Source organism: Malaclemys terrapin, chromosome 23 (genome assembly GCF_027887155.1).
Source record: "Malaclemys terrapin pileata isolate rMalTer1 chromosome 23, rMalTer1.hap1, whole genome shotgun sequence".
Lineage (NCBI taxonomy): Eukaryota > Metazoa > Chordata > Testudines > Emydidae > Malaclemys > Malaclemys terrapin.
In genome coordinates this window covers 9,149,405-9,168,242 of record NC_071527.1, presented here as the reverse complement: position 1 = coordinate 9,168,242, position 18,838 = coordinate 9,149,405, and the positions used below count along the sequence as shown (strand labels likewise).

General features: G+C 61.4%; 1 protein-coding gene across 2 annotated transcripts in view; it reads right to left on the bottom strand.

Annotated features, from left to right (window-relative positions):
- NCKAP1L (NCK associated protein 1 like) overlaps positions 1 to 18,838 on the bottom strand; it is a 110,651-nt gene that overhangs the window by 62,426 nt on the left and 29,387 nt on the right. For both annotated transcript variants that reach the window (XM_054012839.1, XM_054012840.1), the window contains exons 7-22: positions 17,617 to 17,754; positions 17,044 to 17,092; positions 15,108 to 15,264; positions 13,867 to 13,923; positions 12,962 to 13,058; positions 11,939 to 12,048; positions 10,180 to 10,312; positions 9,876 to 9,957; positions 8,662 to 8,720; positions 7,216 to 7,361; positions 5,972 to 6,104; positions 5,423 to 5,542; positions 4,239 to 4,378; positions 3,208 to 3,339; positions 1,814 to 2,032; positions 1,053 to 1,183 (exon numbers count right to left, since the gene is read on the bottom strand). In XM_054012839.1, coding sequence (XP_053868814.1) covers positions 1,053 to 1,183; positions 1,814 to 2,032; positions 3,208 to 3,339; positions 4,239 to 4,378; positions 5,423 to 5,542; positions 5,972 to 6,104; positions 7,216 to 7,361; positions 8,662 to 8,720; positions 9,876 to 9,957; positions 10,180 to 10,312; positions 11,939 to 12,048; positions 12,962 to 13,058; positions 13,867 to 13,923; positions 15,108 to 15,264; positions 17,044 to 17,092; positions 17,617 to 17,754 — 1,903 coding nt within the window. The remainder of the gene's footprint in view (positions 1 to 1,052; positions 1,184 to 1,813; positions 2,033 to 3,207; positions 3,340 to 4,238; positions 4,379 to 5,422; positions 5,543 to 5,971; positions 6,105 to 7,215; positions 7,362 to 8,661; positions 8,721 to 9,875; positions 9,958 to 10,179; positions 10,313 to 11,938; positions 12,049 to 12,961; positions 13,059 to 13,866; positions 13,924 to 15,107; positions 15,265 to 17,043; positions 17,093 to 17,616; positions 17,755 to 18,838) is intronic.

The window sequence follows — 18,838 nt, the reverse complement described above, 5'->3', positions numbered from 1 at the left end:
AGAGCCATTCTGCCACCGCGCATCCCCATCCCCAGAGCCATCCCGCCACTGCGCATCCCCAGCCCCATCCCCAGAGCCGTCCCACCACCGCGCATCCCATCCCCATCACCGTTCTGCCACCGCGCATCCCCCGCCCCATCCACAGAGCCATTCCGCCACCGCGCATCCCCATCCCCAGAGCCATCCCGCCACTGCGCATCCCCAGCCCCATCCCCAGAGCCGTCCCACCACCGCGCATCCCCAGCCCCATCCCCAGAGCCATCCCACCACCGCGCATCCCCATCGCCGTTCTGCCACCGCGCATCCCCCGCCCCATCCACAGAGCCATTCCGCCACCGCGCATCCCCATCCCCAGAGCCATCCCGCCACAGCGCATCCCCAGCCCCATCCCCAGAGCCGTCCCACCACCGCGCATCCCCAGCCCCACCCCCAGAGCCGTCCCACCACTGCGCATCCCCATCCCCATCCCCAGAGCCGTCCCGCCGCCATGCATCCTCACCCTCAGCCCCAGAGCCAGCCGCCATGCATCCTCAGCCCCATCCCCAGAGCCGTCCTGCCACCGCGCATCCTCAGCCCCATTCCCAGAGCTGTCCCACCACCATGCATCCCCAGCCCCATTCCCAGAGCCATCCCGCCACCGTGGGTCCCCACCCTCAGTCCCAGAGCCGGCCGTCACCGTGCATCCACACCCCAGCCCCATCCACAGAGCCATCCGGCCACCGTCCATCCCCATCCTCAGCCCGAGCCAGCCGTACTGCCACTACGCATCCCCATCCCCATCCCCATCCATAGAGCTGTCCCGCTGCCGTGTGTCCTCACCCCCATCCCCAGAGCAGCCGCCACCGTGCATCCCCGTCCCCGCCCCCAGAGCGAGCCAGCCCACCGCTGTGTGTCTCCAGCCCCCGTCCCCAGAGCCAGCTGTCCTGCTGCCATGCATCCTCACTCCCGTCCCCAGAACCAGCCAGAGCCAGCTGTCCCACCGCCATGCAGCCCCCTCTGCATCCCGCCATCGTGCAGCCCCATCATCAGGACATGGAGCTGCCGCGGCTCACCTGAGATGTCTGAGAACTCCTCTGCACTGAAGCTCTGCTCCCCCTCCCTGGGGACACTGATGAAGGCCTGCATGGCGGGGGACAGCACAATGGCCCCAGTGCTGGCCTGACGCAGCAGCGCCTCCAGGTACCTGCATGGAGCCAAAGAGCATCCACTTACACCGGACAGCCAGGCCCAGCACTGTTCTCCCAGCCTGCTCCTAGTCTGCCCTGCCAGAGCCCAAACTCCCTTGGACTGGTGTGTGAGCATGGGATGGGATTGAGGGGCACTGGCAGAGCTGGGGGGACCCCAGAGCTGGGATAGCAGAGGCCTGTGGGGCAGGACACCTGACAGGGGTTTGTCCAACCAGTTCCTATAAACCTCCAGTGATGGGGATTCCACAACCCCCTCGGAGCCTGCTCCAGAGCCCAGCGACCCCAAGAGTCAGGAAGCTTTTCCCACTATCTAACCAAGAGCTCCCTGGCTGCAAACAGCAGATTCCTTCATGTCCCATCAATGCACATGGAGAACAACTGGGCATCGGCCTTCTTCAGAACAGCACTGACCGTAGCTGAAGACTGTTGTCAAGTCCTGCCTTGGCCTTCTCTGCTCTACACTCGACATGCCCAAGACTTTCAACCTTTCCTCATAGGTCAGCTTTTCCCACTTCCCCCATCCCTTCAGGCATCTCCCGGGCTCTCCTGCCCCACGGCTTAGGGGTACCCAGGGCTCTCTCCTGCCTGGTGGCCCAGGCCAGGCTGCCCTCAGCCCAGGCACCCACCAGTTGGTGTAGATGGTGGTGAGAGTCTGCTCCCCGCTGGAGTCCAGGGGCTGTGTCTGCTGAAGCAGGACGTTGCGGATGATGCGGCTGGAGTCCATGCACGTGAACTGCCCCAACGACTGGATGAAGGCGAGGTAGGAGCGCAGGCTGGCCAGCACCTCAGAGGGCCGTGCAATCTCCTGCGTAGTCTGGTTGTAGTTGGCCATCCACACAAAAGATCTGTAAGTGGATGGGGGCTCAGAGGGGGCCCAGCACAGACCCCCCCCGGGTGGATCTGCTGAGCCCACAACCTCCCCCGTGAAAGCACCCAGCCTCTCTCCCGTGTTCCCTGCGAATGGGCATCTCCCAGCACAACTCAGCTCAGAAGCTGGCTGGGGCTTGTGGATGTAACAGCTCCAATAGCCAACTCAGTCTCCCTGCCCGAGGGCCATGGACAGGGACACGCCACGTCCCCCTCCCCACCCGCCCGCCCGAGGGCCATGGACAGGGACACACCATGTCCCCCTCCCCATCGACCCACCCGAGGGCCGTGGGCAGGGACATGCCGCTCCGCCGTCCCCATCTGCCCAAGGGTTGTGGGCAGGAACGCAACATGTCCCCATCCCCACCCACTGGAGGGCCATGGGCAGGAACACGCCGCACTCCCAGCCCTGCCCACCCGAGGCCCACAGGCCATAGAATCATAGAATCATAGAATATCAGGGTTGGAAGGGACCTCAAGAGGTCATCTAGTCCAACCCCCTGCTCAAAGCAGGACCAATTCCCAACTAAATCATCCCAGCCAGGGCTTTGTCAAGCCGGACCATAAAAACCTCCAAGGAAGGAGACTCCACCACCTCCCTAGGTAACGCATTCCAGTGTTTCACCACCCTCCTAGTGAAATAGTGTTTCCTAATATCCAACCTGGACCTCCCCCACTGCAACTTGAGACCATTGCTCCTTGTTCTGTCATCTGCCACCACTGAGAACAGCCGAGCTACATCCTCTTTGGAACCCCCCTTCAGGTAGTTGAAGGCTGCTATCAAATCCCACCTCATTCTTCTCTTCTGGAGACTAAACAATCCCAGTTCCCTCAGCCTCTCCTCATAAGTCATGTGCTCCAGACCCCTAATCATTTTTGTTGCCCTCCGCTGGACTCTTTCCAATTTTTCCACATCCTTCTGGTAGTGTGGGGCCCAAAACTGGACACAGTATTCCAGATGAGGCCTCACCAATGTTGAATAAAGGGGAACGATCACGTTCCTCGATCTGCTGGCAATGCCCCTACTTATACAGCCCAAAATGCCGTTAGCCTTCTTGGCCAGGGGCAGCAACACGCCACGCTTCCATCCCTGCCCGCCCCAGGGCCAAGGGCAGGGACATGCCGCACTCAGTCAGCCACGGGGCCCACGTACCTGTTGAGCCGCGTCTCCAGGTGGCTGCTGAGGTATTCGGCCGGCGTGACCATGTGCTCGAACACGGTGAAGCTGGGGATGTGGTTGACGCTCAGGGAGAGCTCGCTCAGCATCTGGTGCAGCTTGTCCATGCTGGGGGCAGAGACGCCGGCATGGTCACCGGTCGCCGCAAATGGCTCTGGGTCCTGGGCCCCTCCCCCACACCTGGCAGCCCAACACACACTAGCTCCCAGACCCCAAATGCAGTGGGATCATTCAAATGAATGGGAAAGTGGGCAGCCCGGATACCTGGGTTCACCCCACCTCTTCTCCGAGGGGCAATGGGCAGTCCAGACACCTGCATTTACCACCCCTTTCTCTCCAAGGGGCGATGGGCAGCCCGGATGCCTGGGTTCACCACCCCCTCTGCTCTGAGGGGCAACGGGCAGCCCGGATGCCTGGGTTCACCCCACCTCCATTCCAAGGGGCGACGGGCAGCCCGGATGCCTGGGTTCACCCCACCTCCATTCCAAGGGGCGACGGGCAGCCCGGATGCCTGGGTTCACCCCACCTCCACTCCAAGGGGTGATGGGCAGCCCAGTCGCCTGGGTTCACCCCACCTCCACTCCAAGGGGTGATGGGCAGCCCAGTCGCCTGGGTTCACTGCCACCTCCGCTCTGAGGGGCGATGGGCAGCCCAGATGCCTGGGTTCACTCCACTTCTGCTCCAAGGGGCGACAGGCAGCCCAGATGCCTGGGTTCACCGCCACCTCCGTTCCGAGGGGCAATGGGCAGTCCAATGAACCAAGTGTATCTTGGGCAGCGGGCAGGCTGGGAGTGCTTATGAAGGGCCAGGTACCAGTATTGCTTCCTGGATCTGAGCCATCAGCCCTTCTGGGGACCCAGAAACTGTCCCCCCACTGCCCCGGTAACTCCAGCCATCTGAGGCATAGGGGGAGGAGTCCTCTGAATGGGGAGAACCCCCCCCCCCGCCCCCAGGGATGGCAGAGCAACTCTAATGCCCCTTGGGAGCTCCCCGTGCTGTGGGCTTACTTGGTCACCACGATCCGGTCCTTCCTCTGGCTCTCGGCCCCCGGCTTGTCCCGCTCCGGCTCCCCCTTCTTGGGGGGCTGCTTCTGGGCCTTCTTGTTCCGGGCCTTGCTGATGGTGGAGGCGCAATGTTTGGGCAGCAGCTTCCCAGGAGATAGAGACGGGGCACTGAGCGAGGGAGGAGCTGGGGGCTTGGTGGGCCAGGATTTGGCAGCCCCCCCAGATGCACATAGGGTCCCCTCCCCCCATACCTCAGTCCTGGTACAGGACACACCCCGGACTGTGAAAGCATGGCCGTGCCCCAGGGTGAATCCCACCTGCCTGGCATCTGGCTCTCCTAGCCACGGAGCCGCTGGCCACACTGATGCCCACCCCCCAACGCCACCAGGGCTCAGCAAGTAGCAGTCACTGGCCATCTAGTTCCCTGGCAAGGCTACACAACTCCACCCACAGCCATCTCCAGAGCCCCCAGCACCAAGCAGCCCCACGGGGCTTTGCCAGCCTGGAGAGCAGCCTGCCGAGGGCCGGCCACAGCCTTCAGTCAGCGCGTGGATGGTGAGCAATCCTGGTACACGCGACTGCTGCTGTGCGCTCAGCTGGCGCCTCAACAAGGTACCCCACCCAGGACCATGCCACACCCTGTGCCCCTCACCTGCCCACCGAACCCCAGGTTGGAAGCTCCCCCGGCACCCCACCAGTGCCATGCCATGCCCCATAACCCTCCCTTGCTCACTGACGTGCCCCCCAGTCTGACAACTCCCCCGGCACCCCCCAGCACTATGCCCATGCCCCTCACCTGCTCACAAAGGGGCCCCAGGCTGGCAGCTGCTCCAGGCACCCCCCAGCACTGTGCTGAGCCCCTCACCTGCTCGCAAAGGGGCCCCCAGGTTGGCAGCTGCCCTGGGCACCGCCCCAAGGGTAGAAGCTCCTCCGGCACCCACCAGCACCATGCCATGCCCCTCACTTGCTCACAGAGGAGCCCCCGTGCCCCCAGTCTGGCGGCTGCCCCGGGGAGGGGACCTCCCGACACCATGCCGCACCCTTCACCTGGTTGCAGAGGTGCCCCCAGTCTGGCAGATCCCCCGGACACCCCCCGGCACCGGGCCACACCCCTCACCTGCTCACAGAGGGGCCTCCACACTGGCAGATCCCCCGGGCACCCTCTGGCACCATGCCACACCCCTCACCTGCTCACTGAGTTTGCGCTGCTCGGCACATGCGTCCATGATGCAGTTGGCAGCCTGCTTGGCGATCTCCTCTAGGAAGTTGTTGCACAGACCCAGGCTGCAGCTCTTCAGGTGGGGATACTGCGGAGAGAGGCCAGGGACGGCTCACGGCTCTGCCCCCCACCCCCCCCACCTGGCACCTTCCAGCCACAGATCTCAAATGCCAGCCACTGAGCTTCTTACCCCATCGGGGAGGCGACCCTGCCCCTCCCCCATGCATTGTCCTGTGTGTTCTGCGCCTGCTCCTCACCCACGAATCTGCATGCATGCTTGCCCACTCCTCCTCCCCCACAGTTCTCCCCACATGGATCATCATGCACACCCCCTGGCCCTCCCACATGGGGTTCTCTTCCCCTTTATATTGCCACCCGTGTTCCCATGCCCCCCCCAATCCCCATGCATGTCCCTCCCACCTCCCCCATGCATCACCATGCATGCCCCCCAGGCTCTTCCCAGGCGGTGCCCCTCCTCATGCATTACCTCCCCTCCCCCAGCTACAGTGGCACGCACCTCCTCTGGACACATGGAGTGGGTGCAGTGAACAAAGTGGCTGCAGACAAGCGGGAAGGCGATGGTGAAGCGCAGCATGGCCGGCTCCTCCATGGTCAGAGCAAACAGCTTCTCAAAGGGGCGGACATAGAAACTGTTGGGGTAGAAGGACACATCAGCACAGGTGGGGCAGGGAGAGTCTGTGTGTGCACATGACTCTCCATGTAGGTGTGTGCGTTTGATTCCATGTTTGTGTGTGTGTGTGTGTATGTGTGTGATTCCATGTACATGTGATTCTGTGTTTGTGTATGTATGCGTGAGTCCATGTACATGTGATTCCATGTTTGTGTGCATGTGCTCTTCCATGTAGGTGTTTGCATGTGATTGTGTGTGTGGGTGATTCTGTATTTGTGTGTATGTGTGTGATTCCATGTGCATGTGATTCCATGTTTGTGTGCGCATGCATCTGCCTTTCTATGTAGGTGTGTTCCATGATTCTGTGTTTGTATGTCTGTGTGTGTGATTCCGTGTTTGTGTGTATGTGTGTGATTCCATGTGCATGTGATTCCGTGTTTGTGTGCATGTGATTCCATGTGTATGTGTGTGATTCCATGTGTGTGTGATTCTGTGCTTGTGTGTGTGTGTGATTCCGTGTACATGTGATTCTATGTTTGTGTATGTATGCATGTACATGTGATTCCGTGTTTGTGTGAGTGTGCACGTGCTTTTCCATGTAGGTATGTGCGTATGATTCTGTGTTTGTATGTCTGTGTGTGTGTATGATTCCGTGTTTGTGTGTATGTGTGTGATTCCATGTGCGTGTGAGTCCATGTTTGTGTGTGTGATTCTGTGTTTTTGTGTGTGTGCATGTGATTCCATGTGAGCAGCATCACCCCAACCCCTTCATGTCCCGCTCAGAGGCCTGGATCCCACTGGCTGCTGTGCCCTCTGCAGCTGCCACCAGGTTCTGGGGGGCGTGGGTCTGAATGGGCCGACCACAGGGCCAGAAGCCAGGCCTTAGCAACGCTGTTGGGCTAGCTGCACCAACTCTCCCCACCCGCCACCTGACTGTCCAGTGCTCCCAGAGCGACCCCTGCCCAGAAAAGCCAGCAAACAGGCCTCACACCACAGCTCCGAGGGCAGCAGATCCTCTCCTGCACCACATGGTGCGATGGGGAAACTGAGGCACTGATGGGGTTGAGGCAGGCCCAGCACCGGCCCCAGGCAGTGCTGGCCTGCCCGCGCCGGGCGCTGCACATACTCACCACAAGGCCGACAGGTCCGAAGTCTCCACTACCAACTCCTCCAGTGAGTCCAGCATCTTGGAGTGGAACATGATGAGGTTCATCACACGGCCCACATCCGTGCTCTCGCGCAGCTGCATGGGGGCCTTGGCCACACTGGTGTAAGCCTAGGGGAGGCAGAGAAGGGGGTGAGAAAGAACCCAGCCTCAGGGCTTGGGGCAACCACATCACCCCTCCTCCACCATCAGCCCTGTGGCTCCCCCAGTCAAGCAGAGTGACTCTGTTAGCTGCCAGGGCAGGGCGCTGTGCACTTGGTGCTGCCGGCTCCGGGGTCAAGCCCCACCAGGAGTGGTTCCACCAGCTCCCGCTCCCAGCTGTCTTCCCCATGGGCCTGTGGCTAGGCAGGGGCTGCTCCCAGGGCAGGGGAGCCCAGAGCCAGGCCATGGCCCTAGTTAGTGAACAGAAATGGAACAGAGCTGATGTGGATGTGGCGGGGGCTAGGGTTGCCAACTGTCTAGTCGCACAAACCCAAATGCTTTTGCCCCGTCCCCTGCCCCACCCCTTCTCCGAGGCCCGTCCCCACTCACTCCAGCCACCCCCCACATCGCTCGTTCTCCCTCACCCTCACTCACTTTCACCGGGCTGAGGCAGGGGGTTGGGGTGCGGGAGTGGGTGTGGGCTTTGGGCTGGAGGGTGGGGCCGAGGGTTCAGAGTGTGGGAGGGAGCTTCGTGCTGAGCCTGGGGAAGGGTTTGGGGTGCAGGAGGGGGTGTGTTCTCTTGGAGGGAGTTTGGATGCGGGAGGGGGCTGAGGTAGGGGGTTAGGGTGCAGGAGAGGGTGCGGGGTACAGGCTCCGGCCGGGCAGCACTTACCTTGTGTGGCTCCTGGAAGTGGTGGCATGTCCGGCAGCAGCTCCTAGGCTCAGGGGCAGCCAGGTGGCTCTGCGCGCTGCCACTGCCTGCAGACACCAACCCTACAGCTCCCATTGTTCCCTGTTCCCAGCCAATGGGAGCTGCAGAGTTGCTGCTCAGGGCGGGGGCAGCGCGCAGAGACCCCCCTGGCCTCGCCTCCGCCTAGGGGACACAGGGACATGCCAGCCGCTTCCAGGAGCAGCACGGAGCCAGGGTAGGTAAGGAGCCTGCCTTATCCCCACTGCGCAGCCAACCGGACTTTAGCGGCCTAAAATCTCCCGGATTGGTTCAGTTGCCTCCCGGAGATGGAGCCCGATTCCGGGAGACTCTCAGCCAAACCAGCAGGGCTGGGCTGGGTGCGGGAGGTCAGGGGTTGCCGGTTGCAGTCTGTCAGGGGGCTGAGCAGGGGAGGGGAGGGGTTGTTGGTGCAGGCCTGGCAGTGGGCTGGGCAGGGGAAGTATTGCTGGTGTGTGCCTGGCAGGGGGCTGGGTGGGGTGTGTGCACCCTGGCAGATGCCCAGCCCTTAATGGGGATGCAAACATCTGGCGGGGGAATTACCTGCAGCCGGAACCAGTCCAGGCGAAGCCCAGAGAAGTCGAACTTCTCCTTTTTGTCCACTGCAGGAAAGAGAAGCAGCTTTAGAGAGGTGGCAGTGGCCCCATGGGCAGGGGGGCTCTCCCCTCTGTGCTAGGGTTGCCAACCCTCCAGGATGTGCCTGTAGTCTCCAAGAATTAAAGATTAATCTTTAATTAAAGATTATGTCATGTGATGAAATCTCCAGGAATGCATCCAACCAAAATTGGCAACCCTACTTTCTGTGTTCTTTCCCCCCAGCGGCAGGGGCAGAGACAAGGCCTCGGAGGGGGTGGTGAACCCAGGCATCCAGGCTGCCCACTTTCCCACTCATTTGAATGATCCACTCAAAATGTGCAGCGCCAGTGGCAGTCAAAAAAGCTAACAGAATGTTGAGAATCATTAAGAAAGGGATAGATAATAAGACATAAAATATCATATTGTCTCTATATAAATCCATGGTACACCCACACCTTGAACACTGCATGCAGGTGTGGTCACCCCATCTCAAAAAAGATATATTGGAATTGGAAAGAGTACAGAAAAGGGCAACAAAAATGATTAGGGGTATGGAACAGCTTCCATATGAGGTGCAATTAATAAGACTGGGACTTTTCAGCTTGGAAAAGAGATGACTAAGGGGGGATACGATAGAGGTCTATAAAATCATGACCGGTGTGGAGAAAGTAAATAAGGAAGTGTTATTTACTCCATCTCATAACACAAGAACTAGGGGTTACCAAATGAAATTAATAGGCAGAAATTTAAAACAAACAGAAGGAAGTATTTCTTCACACAACGCATGGTCAACCTGTGGAACTCCTTGCTAGAGGATGTTGTGAAGGCCAAGACTATAACAGGGTTAAATAAAGAACTAGATAAGTTCATGGAGGACAGGTCCATCAATGGCTATTAGACAGGATGGACAGGGACGGTGTCCCTAGCCTCCGTATGTCAGAACCTGGGAATGGGTGACAGGGGATGGATCACTTGGTGATTACCTGTTCTGTACATTCCCTCTAGAGCACCTGGCATTGGCCACTGTCGGAAGCCAGGATACTGGGCTCCATGGACCTTTGGTCTGACCCAGTATGGCTGTTCTTATGTTCTGGGCTGGAGCTGTGGCCTGGGGCCTGCACACCCCATGGAAGGACCTGCTGCTCCGGGCACAGCAGGGAGCCGTGGGGGCACCTGCGTACCTTGTTTCAGAGTGAGAGACGACAGGGTGCTGACGAAGGACGACATGATGATGGACTCCTCCTCGGGGCAGACGGTCAGATTCTGAAACAGACGGGCACAGCTTAGTGGGGCTTCTCGCAGGCAGCTGGGCAGGCGCATTCTGGGGTGCGGAGAGCCCATGGCGATGGCAGTGGTTCCTGCCCAGAGATGGGGCTGGCTAGTGCAGGACTCCTACACCCCAGGGAATTTTCCCCTCCCAGGGTTGTGTGTCTCACTGTCGGGGTCCTGGCTGCAGCTCAGAGCCCTTCCCCCTGGGTACTGTACCTGGATGATATCGCTGAGCAGCAGGGCATCAAAGCGAGCCAGGTACTGGACGTGGTAGCGCTGGATCACTGGGCCATGCCTGTGCACGAGGGTACGCAGCTGCTCCATGAGGAAGAGCAGTTCGGCGATGTGACTGCAGGGGTGACACGGGGCTGGGTCAGGCTCCTCTGAGGGAGACAGTGCTGCACCCGGGCTCCTGCTGCCAAGAGTCACTGGGGAACCAATCCCACAACCCTCCCCCCATATCGCCGCGCCTGGGGGTGGGCAAGGCTGGATCCGAATCTGACAGCTCCAGCTGGAAACAGGGTACCCAGGGCAGCCCTGTGCCCAGCACGGTGCCATGGGACTCCTGCCACGCCCCCACACAGGTGTCCAGGCAAGTGCTGACCAACCCACCAGCCAAGCGCACGTCACCTTCCCCTCTAGATTCCACGCCCAGAAGGGACCCCTCTGACCACTGAGTCTGAGCTCCTGCGTAGCGCAGGCCACAGGACTTCCCCGAGTTCATTCCTGTTCGAACTCAAGTAGACCTTTTCAAAATTGCCAGTGGTGGAGAACCCTCTACCCCCCCCCCCCACCCCTGGGTAACCTGCTCCAAAGATTTCATTATTTCCAGCCTAGAATGTGTCTAGCTTCAGCTACCGGCCGCTGGAGCACGTCAGACGTTTGTCTGCTAGACTGAGGAGCCTCCATGCACCGTTTTCAGTTTCCCCAGCTGCAGGTACTAGGGACCATGATCTAGTCGCCCTTTGACCTGCTCTTTGTAAAGATAATCCGCGGAGCTCCTGCAGTGTTTCGCCAGAGTATTTTCCAATGCTACAGGGAGTTGCTTTTGCTCTCCTGGCAGCCGTCTGGCCTGCGGTGCTGGGGCTGCCAACTCCCCAACCCCCAGGGCAAGATCCACGGTGTCTCCCCTTCCCCGCAGGGGTCATTTCCCATCTTCCCTCGCTTGCTCTTGGCCCATGTCCCGTCAGGCCGCGCCAGGCAGAGCAGGTGCCACTTGGGCCTTGCAGCAGCTGCGCCCCCTTTGCACACCTGTGCTGGGGTATGGGACACGCGCTGCCGGCTGAATTGGGCACAGGATTGTCACCAGAGCCACAAATTGCTGCCATGTCACTTGGTTCCAGTTCCTACCCCCAAACCAACGCCCCCACGCTGCCGGGCCCTGAGTGGAGACCCCGACCTTCTCTTCTGCCCAGGGGACCCATGGGTTCAGTGCACCCCACTCAGCATGGGGCCCACACGGCCTCCCATGTTTCACAGCAAATAGTGTCTGTCTCCCCCTCCAAGAGCCAGCCCCCACCCAGTGCCTACCCCCCAAGAGCCAGACACACACCCCCACTGCCTCCCGTCCCCAGAGCCAGACCTGCCCAGTGCCTCCCCCTCTCCACGCCAGACCCACGATGGGCCTATCCCCCCACACACACAGAGCCAGCCCCCACCAATTTCCCCCCCCAGTGCCTGTCCCCCCCAGCAGAGCCAGAAACCCTCAGAGTCCCCCAGCCCCAATAGCCAGACTCACCCAGGGACTGTCCTGCCCCCGACAGTCAGATCCACCAGGGCCTGTCACCCCCAGAACCAGATCCACCCAGGGTCTGGCCCGCCCCCAAGATCCAGACCACCCCAAAGCCTGTCTCCACCCCCACCCCACCCCCGACAACCAGACCTCACCTTGGACCACCACCCCTTGCCCAGGACACCCCAGACCCCATCCCCCCAGTGCCCACCCCGCTTCCTGCAAGCCTGGCCCTGCCCTGACCTGTCAACGTAGTCCTCAGGGGTCTTGGTCTTGGTGACATGCTCAGCATGACGCACCAGCCAGTTCACCTCGTCACGGCACAAGGAGAGCGCCATGAAGACGCAGAGAGCCTGGCAGGGCAGAGATCGGTGAGGTCAGCTCCAGGCAGGGACGACTCTGGCCTGGCTGCATGCCGGGCACCTGGGGCTCACAGGCGCCACCACAAACCAGACAGCAAATGGGGGAGGGGCCATCAGAGCCAAATAACCGCCCCCCATGGGCAGCCAGGGGGCAAGGGGTCGTTCAGGGCTACCTAGGATGGGGGGAATCACTTCACAGGGACAACGGAGAGGAAACAAACCTCACAGCATGGCCCCGCAACACAGGCAGGCCCTGGTGGGTAGATTACGTCTGTGTCTGACCATTTCCTCCCTATGACACTGCAGAGGGACAAGGAGGGCTCTGTCGAGAGCTAAGAACTAGCTGATTGTCCTGGTACTGCCAGACCTTGGTATGGGAAATGATGTCCGAGCTGTGGGACGTGTGGGCTATTAGGCTCTGAACCCGTGAGGGAGAAACCTATCACAGGGCAGGAAACAAGCGACAGCCCGGGGCTGAGCCCGCTGCCTCGTTGTCCAGGGAAGATGCACCCTTGAGCCTACCCAAGACAAAGGAACCCCAGGGGAGGTCTTGGCCAAAGGCCTGGGGCTCAGACACGACTGGGACTGAACAAGAGATGAGAGGGAGCACGCTGTGTGCTCTGTCCCCATCACAAGCGGGAGACTCGCCAGCCGTCTGGAACTGCTGGAGCTGGAGGAGCACTGCAAGGTCAGACCATTGGGTGAGACCCCTTGTCCACCCGGTCCTGGGACTGCAGGGCAGAGACCAGAGCACTCCCTGTCAGTATGACAGGCAGGATGTGGGGCAGAGGGACACTGGACATCAAAACACATGGCACCACAGTGACCATACATGTTCACACGCATACACACGCATGCACACAGACACGCTCACTCCCCTTCCAGCCCTTCCCCGCCCCCTCACCTTGGGGCCCAGCAGCCCGGGCTGGTCGCTCAGCAGCGCCTCCAGCTCCCGCACCGCGTTGCGTAGGAAAGCCCGCCGGTTCCGGTGCAGCTGGCCACTGTGCAAGGGGGAGCAGGTGATTGAGCTGGACACTGCACTGCCCACCTCCACGCCAGTCCCATGCCCACCCCACAGCCCGGCCCAGCACCAGGGCGTCTAAGGCTGCTCACTCCATTGTGGATGCAGCTACAGGAAGGCCATGCAGGGGGGTTGCGTGGGGCAGCCGCATCAGGGGAGTAATGAGGGGCAAATATCTCACATCCCTGAAACCAGTCTGGGATAGCAAGGGCCATGGGTCGGGATTGAGGAGCACTGGCAGAGCGGGGGGGAGCCCAGGGCTGGGATAGCAGGGACCGTGGGTCGGGAGTGAGGGTGACTGGTAGGGTGGTGGGAGGTGGGGGGGGGCAGGAAGCCCAGGACTGGGACAGCAGGGGCTGCGGGGCAGGACTGGGGGGCACTAGTAGGGCAGTGCAGGGGGAGCCCAGGACTGGGATAGCAGGGACCGTGGGTCGGGAGTGAGGGGCACCGGCAGAGCTGGGGGGGAGCCCAGGGCTGGGATAGCAAGGGCCGCGGATCGGGACTGGGGGCACTGGTAGGGCAGTGGGGGAGGAGCCCAGGGATGCGGTAGCAGGGGCTGCGGGGTGGGACTCAGGGCACTGGTAGGGCGGTGGGGCAGGACTGGAGCAGCACAAGGTGCTGCATGTTACCAGAGGCATGTCAGATGCCTGCCCTGCCCACACTGCAATGGGCACTGCCCACTACCAAGGGGACCTCCCCACCACAGGCACTAAACCCCGTCCCCGTGGATGACCCAGGACCCAGGTGCAGTTGGGGATGGGAGGGCTCGAGGCCCAGGCAGCCTGTACCTGTGCGCCACAGCATGCTCCTTGCACTCCTTGATATCAGCCACCCGCTTCCCATACCTGCGGAGGGGACGAGAGTGAGTGCTGATCACCAGGGCAGCCCCCAGCCAGCCCCGAGCTCTGGCACAGCCCTAGCACAGCCCCCAGGGCAGCCCCCTGAAGCAGAGCCCTGGCACAGCTCCCAGCGCAGCTCAGCCCCCTCCCGTCCCCGACCCACTGGACTCCAGCACAGAATTCGCTGCATGTGACAAAGTGGGAATTTTCTGTGATACTTTTATGATGCCTGCACATGCCTCAGTTTCCCCCAGACTGTGCATTGCTACCCCGTGAGGGGGACAAGGGTTAAGTTTGCACTCGGGCTGGCTAAGGGATGAGGTGGGGAGGGAGGCTCGCCTGGCTAGCTGACCCTGAATGGGTCACCAAAATTCTGGCTGAGGCTGACCCATCTCAATGGAAAACCCAGTCACCAGGACAGTGACACCTCGTGCCCAGCGCCCAGTGGGAGGAGCAGCCCCCCCGGAGAGCAGGCCTGGGCGGGGAGAGGTGGGTGCCTGAGTGTTGGCTGCTGGAAGGAACCTCCAGCCTCTGGGAGCTGAGGAAGGGACGAAGTCAGAGAGGGAGACACGAGGCCTGTGCTTTCCCCTTCAGGTCGCTCTGCTGAGGACTCCAGTGCTGGGCTCCAGGGGACACAGCTGGGCTGGGGGGGGCAGGGGAGGGGTGTCTGGCCCTGAGGAGGGGATCCGGCGGCACCAGGAGCCTGGCTCAGGGAGTTGCTGAGCAGAGCTCCCGGGTGGGGCAGGAGGGCTGGAGCCCCGAGGGTCAGTCTCAGGAGGCTGTGAGGCCCCATGGCTGCCCTGAAGGAAGTGAGACCCCCTGGGAGTCCAGCACATTAAAGGGGTCCCTCCAAGGGCCTGTCCCAAAGCTGGGGTGTGGCACCGATCCTGGGATCCGGGACACTGTACTAGTCACTTTGGGCCCTCCCTGCCCTTCCCCTGGGTCTGGTGGGGATCCCCCTCCAACCTCCACCAGCCACCCGCTCCCACCAGCTGACCCCGCCCTCTGCGTCCCTGCCACTGCCCTGCCCTCAGCAGCTATCCTCCGCCTTCCTGCCAGACGCCCCCCTGCCCCTGCCACCTGCCTTCCACCCCCCACCTGCCTTGCCCCAGCAGCCACCCTCCATGCCCATGCCAGCCCCCACCCATGTCAGCACCCCCCCACCCGCTGCCCCCACAGCGCCCCGTTACCCTTTCAGACTGCCGAAGAACTCCTCAGTGACCTTGTGGATCTGCAGGGCGTCGTCGCGGATGAGGCTGATGTAGAGCGAGCCCTGCAGGCCCAGCTTCCACAGCTCCAGGCACTGCGGGTTCGTGCTCAGGCAGCCGTGGCACAGAAGGAAGCCAACTGCAGGGAGGGGCAGAGGGGAGGGGTCAGGTGCACAACAGGAAGGTGAGAAACACAGGGGGTGGGGCAGCAGGGGGCAAGGGGCACAGGGGCATGGCAGGGATGCAGAATGTGGCAGGTCAGGGGAAGAGGTGACAGGAGCGAGGGGCACAGGGGCTGGGGCAGCAGGAGCGAGGGGCAGAGGGGCTGGGGCAAAAGGGGGTGAGGGGCCCCAGGGTGGGGCATGGCAGGGATGTGGCAGGGGGCACAGGGAGGAGGCGGCAGAGGTGAGGGGCACAGGGAGTGGGGTGGCAGAGGTGAGGGGCACAGGGAGTGGGGTGGCAGGTGCATGGAGGAAGCGGCAGGGATGAGGAGCACTGAGGCTGGGGCGGCAGGGGGCGAGGGGCCCCAGGGTGATGGCAGTGATACAGTAGGTGATACAGATGGCAGCCAGGCCCCATGGCAGTGATACAGTAGGTGGCAGGGCATGTGGAGGAGGTGGCAGCGGTGAAGGGCACAAGGGTACAGAAGGAGGGGAAGGGGTGCAGCGAGGGGAATGTCAGGGGCGCAAGGGGCACAGAGGAGCTGCCAACCCCAACTCTCCATCCTGCCCCCTCCCATCACCAGGGGGCGAGCAGGCACTGCCAGGCATCCAGAGGTCAGCAGACGCGGGTACTGCTGGGCCAAACGGGGCAGCGATCCCCAGCACTGAGGCCCCAGATTGGGGCTGCTAGTGTGAGGTAATGACCAGGGCTGGGCAGGGCTCTGAGGCCAGGCTCCTGGCTGGGCTAGGCTGGGCTGGGCTGGGCTCCCAGGCTGGGTTCCTGGGCGGGCTGGGCTCTCTCTGGTCCTTGTGACTTTCAGAGAGGTGGGACCTGCCTGATCCCCCAGGACCAGGCAGGTGATGTGATGCGTGTTTACCCTTCCCTGCCAACTGCCTGCCCACCACACTGGGGGCCTTGTACTGTGAAGGGGGCAGAAAGCACCAGCCTGTGAGTCACTGGGCAGGGCATGAGCACTGGGAGAGAGAGAGACCCCTAGACAGATGGGGGGGGCCATTAATATCAGTGGAGACTTTCCCTTGGATTCTACTGGTTGGTGGGTGGGTGGATGGATCGCTGGATAGATAGGGATGCGTGGGTCCCAGGAAGGGGGATGGGTGTGTATGGGCAGGCAGGGGTGGGGTGGAATGATGGGTGTGTATGGGGATGGGTGTGTATGCAGATGGGTGGTTGGAGAGGTGAGTGCTCATGGGGAACGGGAGGGATGGGTACATATGGGGATGGGGAGGGGTGGGTGCGTATGCGTATGGGTGCATATGGGGAGGGGTAGGGGTGGGTGTGTATGGGGATGGGTGGGTGCAGGGGTGGGTGTGTATGGGGAGGGGTGGGTGTGTATGGGGATGGGTGCGTATGGGGGTAGGGAGGGGGTTGTGTGTAAGGGGATGGGTGCGAATGGGGATGGGGAGGGGTGGGTGCGAATGGGGATGGGTGGGTGGAGGAGTTGGTGCATATGGGGATGGGTGAGTATGGGGATGAGGGGGAGGGGTGGGTGCATAGAGGGGTAGGTATGTATGCGGATGGGTGGGTGTGGATGGGGATGGGGAGGGGTGGGTGGGTGGAGGGATGGGTGAGTATGGGGATGGGTGTGTGGATGGGTGCGTATGGGGATAGGGAGGGGTGGGTGCATATGGGGATGGGGATGGGTGGTGAAGGGGTGGGTGCACATGGGGATGGGTGGATGCCAGGTGGGGGATGGGCCCCCCAGAGGGCCCTTCCCGCCAGGTGCAGCGTGACTCACTCAGTATCCAGCGCTCGATCACCTCCAGCGACAGGTACTCGCAGGCCATCTGGGGAGAGAGGGGCCATTCCTCAGTGTTGCTCTCCATGGCTCTTCCCAGCCACTCACCACCGGGAACGGGCACTGGGGCAGAGCTGCTGTCCTGACTCTCGACCCTCACAGCCGCCTCGGCCCTGTGAGCTGGCCCAGCCCCTGCCCTCCCATCCCCAGCCCCCATGGCCCAGCACTTGGGATCACCGGGTCATACCTGAATGGCTGCCCGTCCAGATCTTGGCATGGCTGTAGCAAGCAGGACCTGGTGGCTCCCAGCCCCGTCGTCACAGGCACCAAGAGGCACCCTGGCATGGCGGCCTGCCCCCGGCTCCCCACGGACAGGGATCGGCCATGCATGCTGGGAGTCCCTACGCTGCTGGACAAGGGGTTGGGGTCTGCCCCAGCCCCCTGGGATCCCCTCAGCTGGGCGAGCCAGCTGCAGGCAGAGCCATCGTATGGTGTCCTGCGGGCAACACCCCCCTGAGCTCTGCGCTCAGGGCCCCTCCTGATGGCCCCCAGGCCCCAGAAGGCCAGACTCACAACGTCCGAGCTGGCCGGGCTCAGCATGGCGGCCGAGTTGCTGATCAGGCTCAGGAGCTGGTCACTGCGCCACTGCTCGGCCGACTGGTTCCTCCGGGCAAAGAGGAAATGGAGAGACAGGAGGGCGCTGGTCACGGCCTGGAGGGGGGCAGGGAGCAGTTAGCAGGGGCAGCAGCAGCAATACAACAGCTACAGCTACAACTACACAGCCTTCTAGCAGGAAGGCCAGGAGCCAGAAATGGACCCGTAACCATGTGCTGCTCTCAGGTGAGGATAGTACCACAGGGGTCCTGGGCCAGGCATAAAGCATTATGTGGAGCTAGGTTTGGAGTTGGATGTGGGGCCAGGCCTGCTGAGGCAAGTTCAGACCTCAGCTGCCCCTGGCTGCGAATCTGGAGCAAGCCGGGAGCTGTCCATACCACACCTCCAGTCTCGCACACATTGCCCCACAAGCAGCGTCTGGCCCCTCACACGCACCATCAGCGTAAGCCCACATGCACACCAGGCCAGGCTGGCACAACTGCATGCCGGCTGTGCCTTATTGAATTCCAGGCTGCGGGTGGGCACAAGCCCGGCCGGATCTAAAGACCCCTCCCCAAACCTTACAGGAGGAGCCACTGAACCCAGGGTTCAACTGAGTGCGGGGGATAACTCAGGAAGAACAGAGTCAGGAGTGGGGGTCTGTGAGATTCTATACCTTGGGGGTGAGTCCTGTAACCCCCATTTATTCCTCATTTTCATATAATCGTATAAAGCACACCTTGTAACAGTATCAGGGGAAAGGTTAGGATCTGCTGAAAGTCATTTTTCTATCCATATATGTGTATCATTAATGCATATGAAGTTATGAGAATTGTGTTGTATGGTGGTCACTAAAACATGCTGTAAGTTGGGGAATCAACCAGACAGTAGCTCCCCAGAAGCAACAGCAAGGAAAGTAACCAATGCCTGGGCGGGGTGTCAATCAACCACCATTGTCCAGCAAGAGAGCTACAATGCAATGATTCACCTGCACAAGGCCACACCAGGGGAATTGCTCAACCTTGCCTGGAGACTCAGCAATGCCCCCAAACATGCCTGGACTTGTGCTCCCCGAGCACATGGACTGAGGGTATAAAACAGACAGAGTGGACAGATAGAGTAGACAGAGGGTATAAAACAGACATACTGGGCCTTTCTCCTTCACCCACCTATGCTGCAAGCATCAAGGACACTCTGTAGA